The sequence below is a fragment of the Mytilus galloprovincialis genome, chromosome 4 (assembly GCF_965363235.1).
Source record: "Mytilus galloprovincialis chromosome 4, xbMytGall1.hap1.1, whole genome shotgun sequence".
NCBI classification, from domain to species: Eukaryota; Metazoa; Mollusca; class Bivalvia; order Mytilida; family Mytilidae; genus Mytilus; species Mytilus galloprovincialis.
This window is the reverse complement of record NC_134841.1, coordinates 8,062,973-8,081,281: the sequence shown is the minus strand read 5'-3', so window position 1 is coordinate 8,081,281 and position 18,309 is coordinate 8,062,973. Positions and strand designations below refer to the sequence as shown.

The following is an 18,309-nucleotide window of genomic DNA, read 5'->3' as shown; positions in this document are numbered from 1 at the left end:
CAACATTAATTTATAATAGTTTTTCAAAACCGTCATAATCATGATAATTTTTTGGACTATTATTGTGAAAATAATTGTGAGCTCATGGATCTCGTTCCATATAATTGTATGAATTCAAGATTATATATACGACACGGTTTTTAATGTCCTGTGCTGTCGTTAATATCGGTTTAGATGTTGTTATATACTATCACATTATCTATCTATGCGTTTCTCTGTGATAAAAGTTCTTGCATTTGTTTGTGCTATGTTCCTGTTACGACGTGTTGTTATTTAAGCTATATGTTAAACATTGCCATATAAGCGGGAGGTTTGGCTAGCCGTAAAACCATGTTCAACCCTTAAATTTTCTTAAAATGTCCTGTACCAAGACGGGAATATGCCAGTTGTTATCAAATAGTCCGTTTCTTTGTATGTTGGCGTTTGTTTTTGATGCAGTTCAATATTTCAATCGTTCCGATGATTTCTTATAATAGTTGGTGGGCTCGGTTTAAGTTTGTAACCCTGAATGATTTATTTTCTCTAAATCGATTTATGACTTTTGAACAGCGATATACTACTGTTACCTTTATCCATTTTCTTTTGCAAATCTTCAGAAGCACGACAAAAGACCTCGAGGTTTTGTAGGGATTCAATTTAAAGACTTTTATTTAATGTACGTAACCTTCATTTAATTATTTTATTTTGATTTAAACTTACAAAGGACGAGCATGTCTTGCGCTTTTTGTTCTTTACTCTATGTTTATATTTACAATTTCTTTAAAATTTAACCGCAAAGGAGTTAAAGATAGCAAAATACAAATTTCATTGTCACCACCGCCCCCCGCCCCCTCAGTTTTGTCTGAAAAAAATTATCATTACGGGTTGGGAGTTAAAGAATGATCGGATATGCTGGTTTGAATGGCTATGTCGATTACAGTTTGCAAATTTGGACATCCCCCACCGAAACATGTGCATAAAATTGGCTAACGCGACAGGTGTCATTTGTGGAATAGAAATTGCTAATCCATTCCGGAGCCCTCTTGATCGATATTAGTTTACATTGATTTTGTTTTGGAAGTGTTGGCTAGTGTTGTATGGGCTGTTGTTCAATTTCATATTCGCCCATTAAAAGAGGGATGAAAGATACCAAAGGGACAGTCAAACTCATAAATCTAAAACAAACTGACAACGCCATGGCTAAAAATGAAAAGGACAAACAAACAACGGCACACACGACACAACATAGAAAACTAAAGAATAAACAACACGAACCCCACCAAAAAACTAGGGGTGATCTCAGGTGCTTAAACACTTCCTTGAAAATGAGAAAATCATTTAATTTGCCACATTACTAAAGTAACTGATCCACTTTTATTTAAATGCTTATTTTGTACACTCTGTAAAACCAAATGACATTTCACACAGATCTGACAAGAAACAAACGAGTTGTAAAATAGTTCAAAATATTGGGTTAATCTTTCATACCAAGTAGACTTTTATGAACATACAAACAGAGATAACTCTAACATGACATAAAGGACATATTTTATATGCAAAATTATTATTACACTATATTTTACCGACGACACTATCTCTTAAACTTTTATTTTTGTACCGATAAAACATCAATGTTCGGTATCTGTTAAGCTTTCTTTACTTCCAGATAGCGTATATTCTTCCTCATTAAGTAACTCGTTTGACTTGTTCCTGTTATAGTACCTTACTATCTGCACTATTTCCTCGACAGGAGGCACCACTATAGCAAACGTAGCAGCAATCATTACCCAGATCTGACAGGCAAACGTCCATGATGAAAACTGATCAAAAGTCAATACTTCTAATGATAAAACATTGGCAGGAATGACAACTCCGAATATAACAAAACTTATCAAACCACCTACTACTGCCAGTAACCGTGTGCTTCTGAAAATTTTGGTCATATGAGTTGTATTTACTTTAATATCTTCGGGAACATTTATATTGGCAAGTTCTTCTCCGTAAACGTTCCTCCAAGGATTAAGTGGATTGTCAATTGATAGCGTTTTATCCCAAATTCTTTCAGCATCATGTTTTGTCTTGATATTATGTGTGCAGAGCGATATGATTATTGTAGAATTGACACTCATGATAACAGCAGAAACTATCACCCCTAATAGGCTGTAGTCTGAGGAAGTATTGGTTAGAAAGTTACCTAACCCTCCTTCATACACTAACCCGGCTACAGTTAGTACTCCAGCAACATACGCAAATACTCCCATTATACTACCTAAAATAAATATTCGAATTTGACATTACCAAATTTATTATTACTATGTCCTATGTAGACGAAACGCGCGTCTGGCGTACTAAATTATAATCCTGGTACCTTTGATAACTATTCACATACTCTATTCGTCAACAACCAAAATGCGATTTTTTAGATAAACTAAACGTATATATATGCGAAAATGACCATAAGGTGATGAAAACCCAAACCTTTTTAATCATCATTTTAAATACCTTAAGTCGGATGTAATCATGAAATTATAATATACAAGTGTTTAGATATACCAACTCGTTCTTTATCCCGTTTAATGATGTCATAGATTTTAACGAACGTAATCAATGCATCACTGGTAAATTATTAAGTCAGGGATTTGATAAATTACTTTGACTATCCATGACGTGACAATACTAAATCCTTGGGATGTGTTTTACTTTATTTTAGTCTCGGATGCATGATTTTCTATAATTAATAATTTTTGGCTTTTAACTAGCTTTCTCAGAGTACTCTCAAATCGTATCAAATCGTGTAAATTTGACCTGTTGATACAATTTGTAATGCTTTTTTGTTTATTGATGTTTACTTATTTAGTGTTATAACTCGTCTTTCTACTTTTAATATATACCAGCTTTGATAAGTGTTTGGTATAACCATACACTTTCACTTCTGTTCTTGTACAATTATTTATTTTGTAAAACATATTTTCGTTATCCATTACTATTTACTTTGTAAAACATATTTCCGTTATCCAATACTGTATACCTTACAACAAAATTATTTTCATTTACCTGTGTACATTATTGTATTTGGCGGCATTGTGTTAAAGGTTATGGTCTTTCCGAAATTGTTCAACATCTCACTCCTTATCTAATTAATTGTATATGTGCATTGTGTAATAGTTTAAATATAAGGGTTCAGTGTATTTTGTTAATGTGTTTTTTGGTGGAGTTAAGACATTTCAATTTATATATCATAGTGTTTCTTTTTATGTTGTGATGATACACTTTTTTTCAGGTAAGGGTGAAGGTTAGTACCTATTAAAACGTTTCAACATGCTGCATTTATTTGCACCTGTCTTTATTCAGGAACCTGATGTTCGGTGGTTGTCTTTGTTCATGTTGCTAGTTGACCGTTGGTTTTCAAAGGTACCAGGATTATAATTTAGTACGTCAGACGCGCGTTTCGTCTACATAAGACTCATCAGTGACGCTCATATCAAAATATTTATAAAGCCAAACAAGTACAAAGTTGAAGAGCATTGAGGATCTAAAATTCCAAAAAGTTGAGCCAAATACGGCTAAGGTAATCTATGCCTGGGATAAGAAAATTCTTAGTTTTTCGTAAAATTCAAAGTTTGAAATTTATAAAAATGACCATATTATTGATATTCATGCCAACACCTAAATGTTGACTACTGGGCTGGTGATACCCTCGGGGACGAAACGTCCACCAGCAGTGGCATCGACCCAGTGGTGTAAATAGTTATCAAAGGTACCAGGATTATACATTGTAATTTAGTACGCCAGACGCGCGTTTCGTCTACATAAGACTCATCAGTGACGCTCATATCAAAATATTTATAAAGCCAAACAAGTACAAAGTTGAAGAGCATTGAGGATCTAAAATTCCAAAAAGTTGTGCCAAATACGGCTAAGGTAATCTATGCCTGGGATAAGAAAATTCTTAGTTTTTCGTAAAATTCAAAGTTTGAAATTTATAAAAATGACCATATTATTGATATTCATGCCAACACCTAAATGTTGACTACTGGGCTGGTGATACCCTCGGGGACGAAACGTCCACCAGCAGTGGCATCGACCCAGTGGTGTAAATAGTTATCAAAGGTACCAGGATTATACATTGTAATTTAGTACGCCAGACGCGCGTTTCGTCTACATAAGACTCATCAGTGACGCTCATATCAAAATATGTATAAAGCCAAACAAGTACAAAGTTGAAGAGCATTGAGGATCTGAAATTCCAAAAAGTTGAGCCAAATACGGCTAAGGTAATCTATGCCTGGGATAAGAAAATCCTTAGTTTTTCGTAAAATTCAAAGTTTTGTAAACAGGAAATTTATAAAATCGACCATATTATTGATATTCATGCCAACACCTAAATGTTGACTACTGGGCTGTTATTGCATTCTACAAATTTGTAATCTCAAAATCAGCAGTTATATTACCTATCATAACAAGAATGTGTCCCCAGTACACGGATGCCCCATCCGCACTATCATTTTCTATGTTCAGTGGACCGTGAAAATGGGGTTAAATCTCTAATTTGGATTTAAATTAGAAAGATCATATCATACAGAACATATGTACTAAGTTTCAAGTTTCAACTTTAACCTGAAGCGGGACAGACGGACGGACGAACGAACAGACGGACGGACGCACAGACCAGAAAACATAATGCCCATAAATGGGGCATAAAAACTTACCTGTAATAACTGCTTTTGCTGTGCACTTTGACCACATAATAGCCATTAGAAGTGGAAAGGGGAATGCGTTGAGAACACCTTGCAGTGTGAAAATAACCCAGTTTAAGTTTACACCACTGTTAAAAATGATGAGTCCATATGGAACTATGCCTATTATTACCCATATCATGCACCAACTTTTGTAGCGTAATAGTTCGTCCTCATATCGTCGATACCTAAACAAGTCAAAATATAAAAATAAATAAATAAACACTAAAACTACATAATCTGGTGCTGCTGACCCTTCCCGATAAATGAATGATTTCAATGGTTCTTGAAATTGCTTAAAAGCACGTGGGCAGCTGCCAAATTGACATGTTTTTAAATCAGTAGCGGCTCCGTATTGGCCAAATTGACCAATGTTTTTAAATCAATATGTGGGATATAAAAATCTATAAAATAAACCGGTTTAAGGCAGGTGTGTCTATAGGAAGGTAAATTGCTACAAACACAGTAAAACAGTATATAGATATTACGTACTGTTATAATAAATGTCCAATGTTTACTTTCTTCTTTTAAGATGTATGATGCGTAATTATATTTCTCTTCTGCTTTGTTCTTGGATACCCATTCTTTTCTTAATTGTGATATATTTCAGTAACACTATAAAATATACTTAACTACCATGGACACTACATGCGTAGGGATGCATAAATTGCTGAGCCTTCAGTCTGACAACGACATCTTGTTCACAAGCTTTACACGTAAATACAGAAGGACATTTACAGATCTTGTCTGTGTTTTCTGTGCCATCTGTATAAGTCTTTTCTTTTCCGCATAATGGACACTGCGTTATTTCAATACCTTTCCTACCAATGTTGAAAAAAATGTGAATATAACCATACTAGTATAGAAGCATATGTATACGACTTCTGATAGTATTGATAAAAGAACATAGTCTATTTGCCGGTTGTAGTTATAACTTTTTCATTTTCAGTCTTAAAACTTCTGAAAATCTAGTACAAGCAAAGTACGTATAAAGATCATCACTTCTTTGGCTTTACAATAATGTTGGAGATGAAGAATATCGTCGTCTGCTTCACCTTTTGTATGCTAATGGCTTTCATGACATATTTGTTTCTTTGCTGTCAACCTACCATTTTTTCTTAAAATGTCTTGTGCCAAATATGGCAGTTGTTATTTAATAGTTCGTTTCTATGTATGTTGCATTGTCGTTTGTTTTTTTGTTGCACTTCAGTGTTCTGTTGTTTCGTTGTTTTCCTCTTATAATTGATGTGGTTTCCTCGGTTTTAGTTTGTTATCCGGATTTGTTTTCTCTCAATTGATTCATGACTTTTACACAGCGGTATACTACTGTTGCTTTTATTTACGAATTACAATGTATGGATCAAAATCATAATACATTTATAGTACTTGATACATATTCACTCTAAACAATAAAAAAAAGTTTAAACCTAATGTGTGCGTGCATATTTATCAAGGTTCTGTGAATCAAGTTCAAACTCCAAATCATAGACTGTAAGTGTGCATTTAATGTGTTCAGAAAAAAGATTTATAGTGATTATCATCCATCACAATTCAAGCATGAGAGATCATGATTATGTGAGACAATTTTTCATTAATGCACATTTCCAAGGGCAAAATATTCCGAATTTTTTATCAGCATTACATTTCGACCTAAAATGAATATATTCAAAAAACAAAACACTTTTTAAGAAGTGCACGTATTGTATAGCCACAAAACTGGCATTTGAACTTGAAAGCGAACAAACTACCCCCCAAAAAGCTGCATTAGCTAGTACACCATTGATAACGAAAAAAATCCTGAAGGGAATATAATATATGAATAAGCAATAATCGTAAGTAATTGACCATTCCTTATTCCGAAGCATAGATAATATCAGCACTAATTACAAAGCTTAATGATTGGGAAAAGGCGTCTAAATTAAGGCAACAGTAGTATACCACTGTTCGAAATTCATAAATCGATTGAGAAAAAAACCAAAAACAAATCCGGGTTACAAACTAAAACTGAGGGAAACATATCAAATAAAAGAGGAGAACTACAACACAACAGAAATACAACACTAAAATGTAACACACAGAAACGAGCTATAATATAACAATGGTCATTTTCCTGACTTGGTACAGAAAAAAATGGTGTGTTGAACCTGGTTTTGCGGCTAGCCAAACCTCGCGCGTTTATGGCAATGTTAAATATAACATTAAAATGACAACATTACATGACTTAAGTCTTCTTCGTAACAAATAAATGTACAAGGAGGAAAAAAGTTGAAGTGACCAAATTACAAAATAAAAAAGCTTGGTTAAGGATATAACCATCAGTTTATCAATTTTGAATTACAAATTACCTGTATGGATTGATGTAAACTTTATAAATATCATAAACTATTATCGATGAAACGGCCATTACTTCACCAGAACCTGTGGACATTAATGCCATCGTTACCATGGTAATTAACATGTAAGCTCCTGTCTTACCCATCACAGATTCCATCACATATGGAGTAATATATCCTAGAAATAAGTAAATGCGAAAAAAATCAAGCACAAAAAGACTTTTTTCTGCCACAATCGTTAAAATCGCCAAATATTTGCAGAAAACAAGACTGCTTAAATTGTCACAAAACAAGCATAAAGTAATTGAAAATACTAAGTAAATCCTACAGGTTTTACTGTCTATGGCTTAAAATGGAAAAGATCGATACAAGATGGACATTCAAAATCACAAGTCGGGAAAAGGGGACATGATTGTAGTTACGACATTATGAACATTTCCGCTATCATCTATGAAACGGATATTCCATAACGGTCAACTAACTGGTGATGTCACCACTTGGAACTGTTGGTCAAATAGCTTTATTGTTAGAAGCAACCCTTTATCAAGGAAATCAAGATAAAAATACAAGCCCTTATTTATGGTATCATATGCCTTATGTATATACGCCGTATGAAGACGCTGATGGAATGTTGATACATAGAAATGGAAAGTTCACAATTAAGTTGCTTCTAAACATGTCTTTCTGGAGCACGTATCATTTGCTTGTTAAAAAAATTAGCATTTTTAAATCAATAAAATTGCATATTATGTAACACCCAGAAGACAGCAACCCAATGAAACAATTATACAAATTAAAATTATGTTAGGCGATTCATATTACTTTTAAAGCATGTAATTTTGTGTTCATGGTATTGGTTCTCATCAAAATCTCTATATATCCACTTGTTGCATAGTTCATAATTAACTAAAGCGGAAAACCTAAATGTGTTCAGCGTGTAAAACATTAATCCTTCCGTATTAAAAAAATCACAAATATACATAGTTTTATGAAATTGGCTTAACTTAAACATCAATTTCGGCAAATTAGAATAAAAGATCAAACTGGTAATGCATATAAATCTGAACGTTACTGAAAGTAAATTGGTGGAATGGAAGATGGTGGAACCTGCAAATATAATTTCCAAATAAAGAAAAAAAAAACATGCTGTATTTAAGGCCAATACATAAAGCCGGATTTAAAAAAGTATTAGAATATAATGTAATAGCCCGTGTATATAGGATACATTTTTGGAATTGATTCAATGTCATAAAACGCTACCTTGAAATGATTGTCGTGGATTTGAAATATACACGGGTCATACTCACACATGAACTTTATTATTAAACATGGATTGATTGATATTACTAAATTCAATCGTTGACCAAAAAAATATATATATGAATATGTCACCTGTAGTTTCCATAAGTAAAAAAATAAACCAGTACGGGTTCAAACAGAAAGATTTGAAAGCAGTGCATCTTATAATCAGCATGACTTTATCAAATGACAATACGAATACTAAATATCCTTACTAAACATTATGCTTTGAAACTTTAAGTCAGTCACAGACCAGATATTTTGTCGTGGTTGTGTTCTAGTGTCTAATTAACAGTATTGTAGCCGAGTAATTCATATGTTATTATATTTGACACCATTTACATGGCTTACCTTTGAATACACGTGAAAACTAAATAAGCCATAAAAGGAAGTATTTACTTACCAGAATCTATATCCAAAGGGCTCAACAGATGAGTTCCATTCTGAAAGCTCATGGACATGTAAACTGTTGTTGATGTAATAGTAATCGTTAATGGAATAGCAAACCAGAGGTAAGCAGCAATGAAAAATCCTGCAACTCCCTGGAAGGGCTTGGCTGCAATTCGACTTTGCCAGTTAGCTTGGTCTAAAAAACTCACCGACATTGACATTAGAAACATGAGTATTCCAAATATCACACCCCCTCGAGATCTAAATGTCATAAATGAGTTTTCATAATTACCATCAGGAGCTTGAATACATTTCATGGCCTCGTACATATTTTCCTTCTTTGTGAAAATGTTATCAGTCTCTTTGTATGTTACATGTACAATAAACACTAGAACACTGACGAATGTCAAAGCCGTGTTAAAATATGATATGTAGAAGGTAGTACCAAGTCCGCCAATAAAACAATAAGAACCAAAAAGAAAAGCTAACAAAAGAAGAATCATTTCATCCGAAACATCCTTTACTAGAACGTAAATGGCGGCTTTAGCTGATAAAATAAGCGCCATCACTGTAATTAAATTAGCAAACAGTGCAATACAACAAAACACAATGTGTGCTTCTTTTCCGAAGCGTGCGTAAATAATCTGAAATTAACAAACAAAAAAAAAACATCGTTAGGCTGAAGTAAATAAAAATATTAGTCTAATGAACACATGCTAATATTTCTGCCCAAATAAGCAGAAATTGATAGTAAATGAACACATAACGGTTCCCAGGAAACTATTATCATTTTCTTGTTTTAGCCATGGCGTTGTCCGTTTATTTTCTATTTATGTGTTTGGATGTCTCTCTGGTATCTTTCGCCTCTCTTTTAAGAGAGGGACGAAAGATACCAGAGGGATAGTCAAACTCACCAATCGAAAATAAACTGACAACGCCATAGCTAAAAATGAAAAAGACAAACAGACAAACAATAGTACACATGACACAACATAGAAAACTAAAGAATAAGCAACACGAACCCCACCAAAAACTAGGGGTGATCTCAGGTGCTCCAGAAGGGTAAGCAGATCCTGCTCCACATGTGGCACCCGTCGTGTTGCACATGTTATAACAAAATCGGTGAATAGTCTAATTCGGTAGGTCACATTCATGAAAGGGAAGGGGATTGTAGTTACGACGTAAGAAACATATCCGATATTATCTGTGAAACGGTTATTCCGTAACGGTCAACCAACTCGTGATGGGGTCCCGTAAATTTACGAAGGTATGATTTCAACTTCACCATTTGAAACTCTTGGTTTAATAGTTTCCTTGTGAGCAGCAACCCTCTATCAAGAAAATCATGATATGAAATACAAGCACGGGAATATCGTATCAATTGGGAGATATATACCCCGTGTGCAGGTGCTGCTGGAATGTTGCTACTTAGAAATGGAAAGTTCACAATTGGAAAGCTGAAATCATCTCTTTTGTCGTAAAGTTTTGTTTTCAACCGACCCTCATTGTCAATTTCTAGATGTAAGTCAAGATGTGAGGCAGACTTAACTGTATCTGTTGTATCATGTATCTCTAGTTCGTTATGTTAACCTCTCTGTCATTATTTGTGTTCTATGTCGTTTGTAGTGTGTGTCTAATTGACATATTTACAACATATTTCATTCATTTCTAAGATTGACTTAAAGAATATTTTTTTATAAAGATATTGTCATTGTCCTTTGTCAAATGTGTTTTCTTTTGATAGCAGACCTGTCCTATAAATGATTTACCCTCTTTTTGATACAGGTATTAAGTCATCTCCTGTTTCAATTTTGTTCAATTTTGTTTTCAAATAACTGTCATTGCATGCAAATAAACTCATCATATATCAAACTTGACCTCAACTGGATAAACTTGGATTTTTACACCTAATATACAGTGTTGATATAATAACTAAGTATCGACTTGCATTACTGATATAATAACTAAGTATAGACCTAAATTACTGATATAATAACTAAGTATCGACCTACATTGCTGATATAATTACTAAGTATCGACCTACATTACTGATATAATAACTAAGTATCGACCTACATAACTGATATAATAACTAAGTATCGACCTGCATTACTGATATAATAACTAAGTGTCGACCTGCATTACTGATATAATAACTAAGTATCGACCTACATTACTGATTTACATCAGTATACAGTATTTAGTAAATGTTGATACTTTGGGAAATGATATATGAATACGTCTATATTTTTCTAATTATGTGATGAAAGTATATATGTTTTTACTATCCGATGTTATCGGTCATTCGGTATCCAAATTCGGAGACCATTGGTATCAATTCTCGACCCACAGGCTGACATTATGGCATACGACTTAAAATAAATCTAATATGGAAAATATCATGTACTAATCTGATAGAATTCAATTGAAAAGCAAGATAAAAATAAATAATTATTTACCTGCAGGAAAGTTTTAGCACCTGGTGCCCTAGTCTTCAATGTTAAAGATAGAACAGGGAACATTAGAATATCCAACACAATGGATATAGCATAAAATAATGAGCCTCCTAGTCCTGTCTGGAATATTATAACATTCATAAATGACTGTAACGAAACCTTGCAAAATGTTTTGATAAAATGGTTCCCTTCTCCAACTTCGTACTTTACTTGGTCTTTTTAACTTTTTTTTCGAGCATCACTGATCAGTCTTTTGTAGACGAAACGCGCGTATGGGGCAAATACAAAAAAAAAATCCTAGCATCTATGGTGAGTTTATTTTCTAGTTCTTAGATGATAGAAGTTCTTTCTTCTTAATCGATTTATGAGATTTGAACATCGATAAACTACTGTTGCAGTGACATAAATGATTCGATAATCGATAAACTACTGTTGCAGTGACATAAATGATTCGATAATCGATAAACTACTGTTGCAGTGACATAAATGATTCGATAATGATTTGATAAACTACTGTTGCAGTGACATAAATGATTCGATAATGATTTGAACATCGATAAACTACTGTTGCAGTGACATAAATGATTCGATAATGATTTGAACATCGATAAACTACTGTTGCAGTGACATAAATGATTCGATAATGATTTGAACATCGATAAACTACTGTTGCAGTGACATAAATGATTCTATAATGATTTGAAGGTTTGCAACTTTTTCTACCCTTTACACCTTTTATAGTTATTTACAAATCTTTAACAGTGTTTTTATAACATGAATCGCATAAGAAGATCCTTGACCAAGAAAAATATTGACTTTCTTGGTAATTTCAGTAATTCAGACAACAAATACAGAAAACACTCTATTGCAATGCTAACGTTTTGGGTGATAACGTACGTGGGAAAAAATCGTATAATAAAAAAGTAATGAATGAGGTTGTTAAAATTTGATATGCCTTTCTGTGCTGCCTTTTTACATATTTGTTTAATTTTATAGTTATGAAGATTATAACACAATGTTGACTGCTGTAAACCTATTGTTGACAGTTTTACCTTTTGTGTCTGTTTGTTTTGTTCACGAATCGTTGTCAAATAATGGAAATTGATGCAAGTGTAATAAGTGAGATATTTTTTAGGATAGTTGACGAGTTACAAATCAAGTTTGCATCTCAATCCTACTGACCTTTGTAACAGAATGTTTAACTTTGTTGACAATTTGTTATATCCGTATACAATCCTGCAGATACTGCAACAAATTTGTATTTCGTACTGAGATTTTTTTTTCAAACTATTGTTCGTCACTGTAGTGTTTTTCATAAATTCTGAAAATATATTGTTGGGTCTATTTTATTTCAGCGAAATTTGCCCTCGATGATATTTTATATTATTTAATGCATATTTGTGGTATCTTGCGTTCTATGTATCAATCCTATTTTTAAAACTGTTCAACATTGAAGTTTTCTCACCTTACTCATAATTGTAGCACTTTGTAGAAAGTCAGACGGCCATAACAGTTGCGACGCTACTGTGACAGCTGTCAGACCTAAGGTCACTTTTCCACCGGCATCAAACACTGTATCTAAGCTGTGTACATCACGATAGATATATCGGCGAACTGCATAGTGGACCATCCCTAGAGTGATCGATAGACCTCCAAAGCCGAGGAACATTAAAAGAAGTGCTTCGTGTTTTTCAAGTATTGCCGTTATGCTAAATAACAAACAAATTTAATAGAATTAGAAAAAAAATAATGGCTATCTTAGGATGATGAAACTGTTAAACTGTTAGTGTAATGTTTTGAATTGGCATTTTCTATCTGGTCCAATTCCCAAAAGATTTCAATTTGTAAGCAGTCAGGCCCAAATAATCAGCCAAAAGAACGTATCAATGTCCATTTGCTATTTAGTAGAACTAAAATCGGATGAAATTATATTGTTCATTGCTTAGATTTGAAATTCTTTGACAAGGTTGAAAGTTTATGTTTAATGCCAATCATGTTTATGTTCAATTCTGGTAATGTTTGGCCAATTTTTGTAATAGATTGTATCTAAAATACAATTCAACTCCTTTGTCTATAATTTTTTTTAATAAATTTGACTTACAAGTACCCGGCCACGTCCACTTGTATGTTTGTCCATCTGATGAGTTAAGCCTTTTTCAACTGATTTTTATAGTTCGTTCTTATGTTGTACTGTTATACCACTGTCCCAGGTTAGGGGAGGGTTGGGATCCCGCTAACATGCTTAACCCCGCGCCACATTACTTATGTATGTGCCTGTCCCAAGTCAGGAGCCTGTAATTCAGTGGTTGTTGTTTGTTTATGTGTTACATATTTGTTTTTTCGTTTATTCTTTTATATAAATAAGGCTGTTAGTTTTCTCGTTTGAATTGTTTTACATTGTCAACTCGGGGCCTTTTATAGCTGACTATGCGGTATGGGCTTTGCTCATTGTTGAAGGCCGTATGGTGACCCATAGTTGTTAATGTCTGTGTCATTTTGGTCTCTTGTGAACAGTTGTCTCATTGGCAATCTATTCACATCTTCTTTTTTATATTCAGGTCAACCGGCATAAATCATTCAAAAAAAGCAATCTGAGATTTGTGCATTACATAAGTAAGGAACCTAAGAGTCATTTGATTGCTAAAAGTTTACTTTCAAAGTATCGATAAAGATATTTGAGTGATGGTAGTTGACTTTCACAAAGTTTGAAACAAATATAAGCTTACTGAAAGGGTTCTCGCACAAAAATTGTTATGGAAGAAATGATAGCAAAATATAGAGTAATTTTAATGGTTTAACACTTAATACATAAGAATTCTTAAGATTAGAGTGTTAATGGTTTCTTATAATTACGTGTACAGGGATTGAGTTTGGCATACACTCATAGAAGATTATGTGGTGAATTTTTCAATTTCTTCGGGACAAATACTGATTTTGTGTCATTAAAATTTGCTGTACAAAAATTTTGAAACTATTAAAAATTAAGGCGTTGATCTCTCCCATGCAAAGCTCTGATTCCGCGTACGGCTTTGGCTATACTTTTGCCTATTTTCGTTTAAGAGCTCATCAATTGTTTTGAAGAGTTTTAGATTTGCAAATGTTATGCCATCATGCACCACTTGGAGAGAATTTTATTTACGAAATGCAATGTAAAAAAACCCAAGAGTGATGAACGCTAACTAAGGTTTGATTAAGACAATACATGTTTGACAGTTTATTATACCAATGATTGTTATAAGCCTTATGATATTCGAATGCTGACAGCTTAGATACCCAAAGATTGTTACAGAAAAATCAGAGAACGACAGCATACGAACATCAGGATTGAAATAGTTAACACATAAAGATAATTGACTCGGATTAACAGAGATACTAGATTGTTGACATTTTACTTACTTTGATTGTTCTTCATATTTCAGTGACGTCACCCGACAAGACGCGTTACTGGCAATTGCAACCCGTGCAAGGAACACTACAAGAATTACAAATTGCATTTTTTATCTGAAAAAGAATTTTTTTATCTTTTATTCTCAAAACAAAAGTTGTGGAGTTTCACCACGTACAAACAGTCACGTCCAGTAGACAAATCACAACATACAAATATAAAGACTGCGCAAAACAAACCCCTATAAAAATTTAGGTTGATCTCAGGTGCTCCGGAAGGATTAGCAGATCCTGTATCACATGTGGTACCCGTCATGTTGCGCACCTAAGTCCAAACCTGGTGATAAGTTTGAGGAAGGGATTATGGATACGATGATAGGACCATATTCGTCGTCATATATGAAACAGATATAACACATATTGGTCAACCGTCTCGTGCTGGTGTTCGTAAAATTTCCAAAGGAAGATTTTAAATTCAACACTTGGATTTTTTCCCCAGCAACCCTCTTTCAATTAGAATCATGGTAGGAAACGCGAGTCCATGAATATCGTATTAACAAGGAGATATAAACTTCATATGCAGTCGCTATTGAAATTTTGCTACATAGAACTGGAAAGTTCACAATTGAGAACAAATTCCAATATTTGGCACACAATACGTTATAGGAGATCCACATTTCGGGCCTAAAAGCTCTTGAAAAGCCTTGACCGCAACTTATGATCCGAAATGTTTGTAATCAAAATGTACCGAGGTTAATAACACAAAAATCTGGATTAGGGATGGAGGTCAAATCAAACTATGCTAAAAACTGGTTTAAATAATGGAAATATGTTATTTTTAATTTATTTCTATACTTGCATAAAGATTAATATCATCACTTCTTTTTTATTCATCCAAAAAGTAAAATCAGAAAAATAATGAACTCCGAGGAAAATTCAAAACGGAAGGTCCTTAATCAAATGGCAAATAAAACTCCTTCCAAAAATTTACCTTCAAACTTGAACTTCACAAGGAGAACAGAATACCAACAAATGTTCCCTTACTTCAAAAGTAAAGTTAAAACGTGTCTATGAATTTTACAGATAATGATAATGTTTATCATCATACAAACATTATTAGAAATAAAATTATACAATGGATATTGTTTTTAATATAATGAATGTAACAGATTGGTATGCACTTCTTCCAGATGACAATGATGTTAATGAATTTTACAGATAATGATAATGTTTATCATCATACAAACATTATTAGAAATAAAATTATACAATGGATATTTTTTTTAATATAATGAATGTAACAGATTGGTATGCACTTCTTCCCGATGACAATGATTTTAATGAAATGTGAAATATATGCTGTCACTTTTTCAGCATTGCGAGGGAATGCATACCCACCAAACCTTTGAAGTAACCATACGAAAAAACGACTATCATGTTTCAATAGCGAGCTTAGAAGAGAAATACGTACTAGAGATCGATTACGAAAAAAAGCTTTTAAATTTAAAAAACAATCTGAAATTTTGAAGTACAAGCAAACAAGAATTAGGGTTAATAACATGAAAAAAATGAAAATTATGAAAATTTTAATCATGTCTAACAATGGTTAAAATAACACCCCCCACTCCAAAATATTAAAATGCAGTAAAAATATACGAAATTGCATCCGAAGACGAAGAAAAATTTGTGCTATTAAACAAGACTAGTACTTTAATTTAATCTCCAAATTAGATGAGGAAATTATAAACTAACCACAATTTGAAACTAAAGCTGACAATAAAGTTTGTGACCTAAATGTAACTATATAAGAACTTATAATTAATATTATTGATAAAGCCTCGGGACCAGAAGCGATAAGCCATAGGATGCCCAAGACCTGTCTAGATAAAGTTACCTCTTCAAATTATATTCAACAAGTCACTAAGTCAATGTCCAACCAGCTAGAAAATTACAAATGTAGTAGATACAAAGGGAGACTCATCTTAACCATTTAATTACAGAAATATATCTCTAATTAGCTGTGTGGGGAAAGTTATGGAACGAGTTATGTTTAAGTATGTATTGAGTGTGTAGGTAAAGGTAATATCTTAGAAGCTGGACCGTCAAGTCATTATTAACTTTGATAACTAATCTATATCAGTCTTAAAAGAGGTTGGTTTGGAACTTAAGAGGAACAAAGATAAAAAAAAAAAAAAGAGAACTACAATTGTTTTATAAAATTCAGAATAATAACGCATCTGAATATATATGTAGCCTTGTACCCCCTTAAATCCAAAGTACAACACAATGTCCCTTGCAAAATTGACAAGATAATGTTTTACCATTTTGTAGACTGGCATTAACTTCCCAATCATTTACCCCTCAACAATTAAACTTTGATCTTACTGAGTGTTCATTTCCTTTCTCAGCACAGTAAAGTGATTTGGAAAATTATTACTAGAAACCAAGGGCGCACGTGCCCGTTGTCAATGAAATAAACAACTAAGCCATATGTAAAATAACGATAATCTATAAATATCGCTTTATAACAAAGTTGACATGAAAAGTAAGGTTCAGTGTATAATCTGGAACTATTATACTAACGGAACTGGAAGCCGTTACACCAATCAGTGTAATTATACTCAACATCACGGTCGTTAGTATAACAGTCCCAGGTATTGTAGTTAATACACGATTCATTTTCATAAGTTTGTGACCTTTGTCTTGACGTTCCTTGATGTGAATTTATATATGTTGTGTACAAGTTATCATTTTGTACAAATTATAATTTGACTTTGTACGAATTACAATTTGTACAAAAAGTGCCTGTACAAATTACAATTTGTACAAAATTTGACCAAAATTCACTTTTAACTTGTACAACAGTTTTAAATATGAATTTTGGTGAAAAATGCATTGATTCACACGATATAATTGGAATGATATGACCACACATTAAACCTTGTTGACAAAACAAACCATTTTTACACAACTACAAAAGGCTGATTGATCTTCAAAATTTTTGAAAGAAAAAAAGTAAACAAATATGATTTTTTTTCAAATTTTTAATACCGGTACATAAACTACTTTTTCTTAAAAAAATATCATTCAACAGTACTGCTTGATTAGTTCTTATCGTTATTTTGATGATTTTTTCTTTTCAGAAACTTTGCAAAAACTGTAATATTTGTATAAAATTGATATTGTGGATCGTGAAAGATCGTGTACAGCATTTTGATGATCGTGAAAAGGACCTCGAAAGATTTGTTGCCACTTATTCATTATTTCAAAAAGTCCATAAAAAACAATCAAATCTTTCTTTAAACAAGTAATGATTTATTATTGTAATTGGTACATCAAAAGATTGGATTTACATGACTTATTCCACTTCACTTTTGTTTGTGAAAAGATTTATGGTTCAATGCCATTGGGTCTGATGATTTTATAATACTACACCAACTAGTTTTCTTATAAAAATAAAAGTCTGTCTGTCTGTTCTGCATTAGTTTTATGTCGTCATAAAGTTTAGATTGTCTCAACTGATTTCCGTTAAGTTTTATGCACAGTCATAGATATTTATAAAACAAAGATCCTTGTTGAAAAAAAAAAAACATTGATTAAAAAAACGGCAGAAAAACAACTGACACATTCCTGACTTTAGCATAGTCATATTCCTAACCAAATGGTGGGTTTAATCTCGCTTTCTTTCTGGGATATTTCTTTGTCTAAAAGTCGAACTGAAGCAGTGAAATA

At 33.0% G+C, this 18,309-nt stretch overlaps 2 protein-coding genes across 2 annotated transcripts; both read right to left on the bottom strand.

Annotated features, from left to right (window-relative positions):
* Positions 1-1,521: 1,521 nt before the first annotated feature.
* Positions 1,522-4,927, bottom strand: LOC143070480 (uncharacterized). The gene is made up of 2 exons (XM_076244755.1): positions 4,689-4,927; positions 1,522-2,248 (listed from the first exon to the last, which is right to left on the bottom strand). Exons 1-2 carry the CDS (start codon positions 4,855-4,857, stop codon positions 1,608-1,610), a joined length of 810 nt encoding a protein of 269 aa, XP_076100870.1. The 5' UTR covers positions 4,858-4,927; the 3' UTR covers positions 1,522-1,607.
* A 398-nt stretch (positions 4,928-5,325) lies between these two features.
* On the bottom strand, positions 5,326-14,701 carry LOC143070478 (uncharacterized). Its single transcript, XM_076244753.1, has 6 exons — positions 14,590-14,701; positions 12,659-12,902; positions 11,197-11,313; positions 8,751-9,381; positions 7,061-7,226; positions 5,326-5,536 (listed from the first exon to the last, which is right to left on the bottom strand). Exons 1-6 carry the CDS (start codon positions 14,685-14,687, stop codon positions 5,344-5,346), a joined length of 1,449 nt encoding a protein of 482 aa, XP_076100868.1. The 5' UTR covers positions 14,688-14,701; the 3' UTR covers positions 5,326-5,343.
* Positions 14,702-18,309: the final 3,608 nt, after the last annotated feature.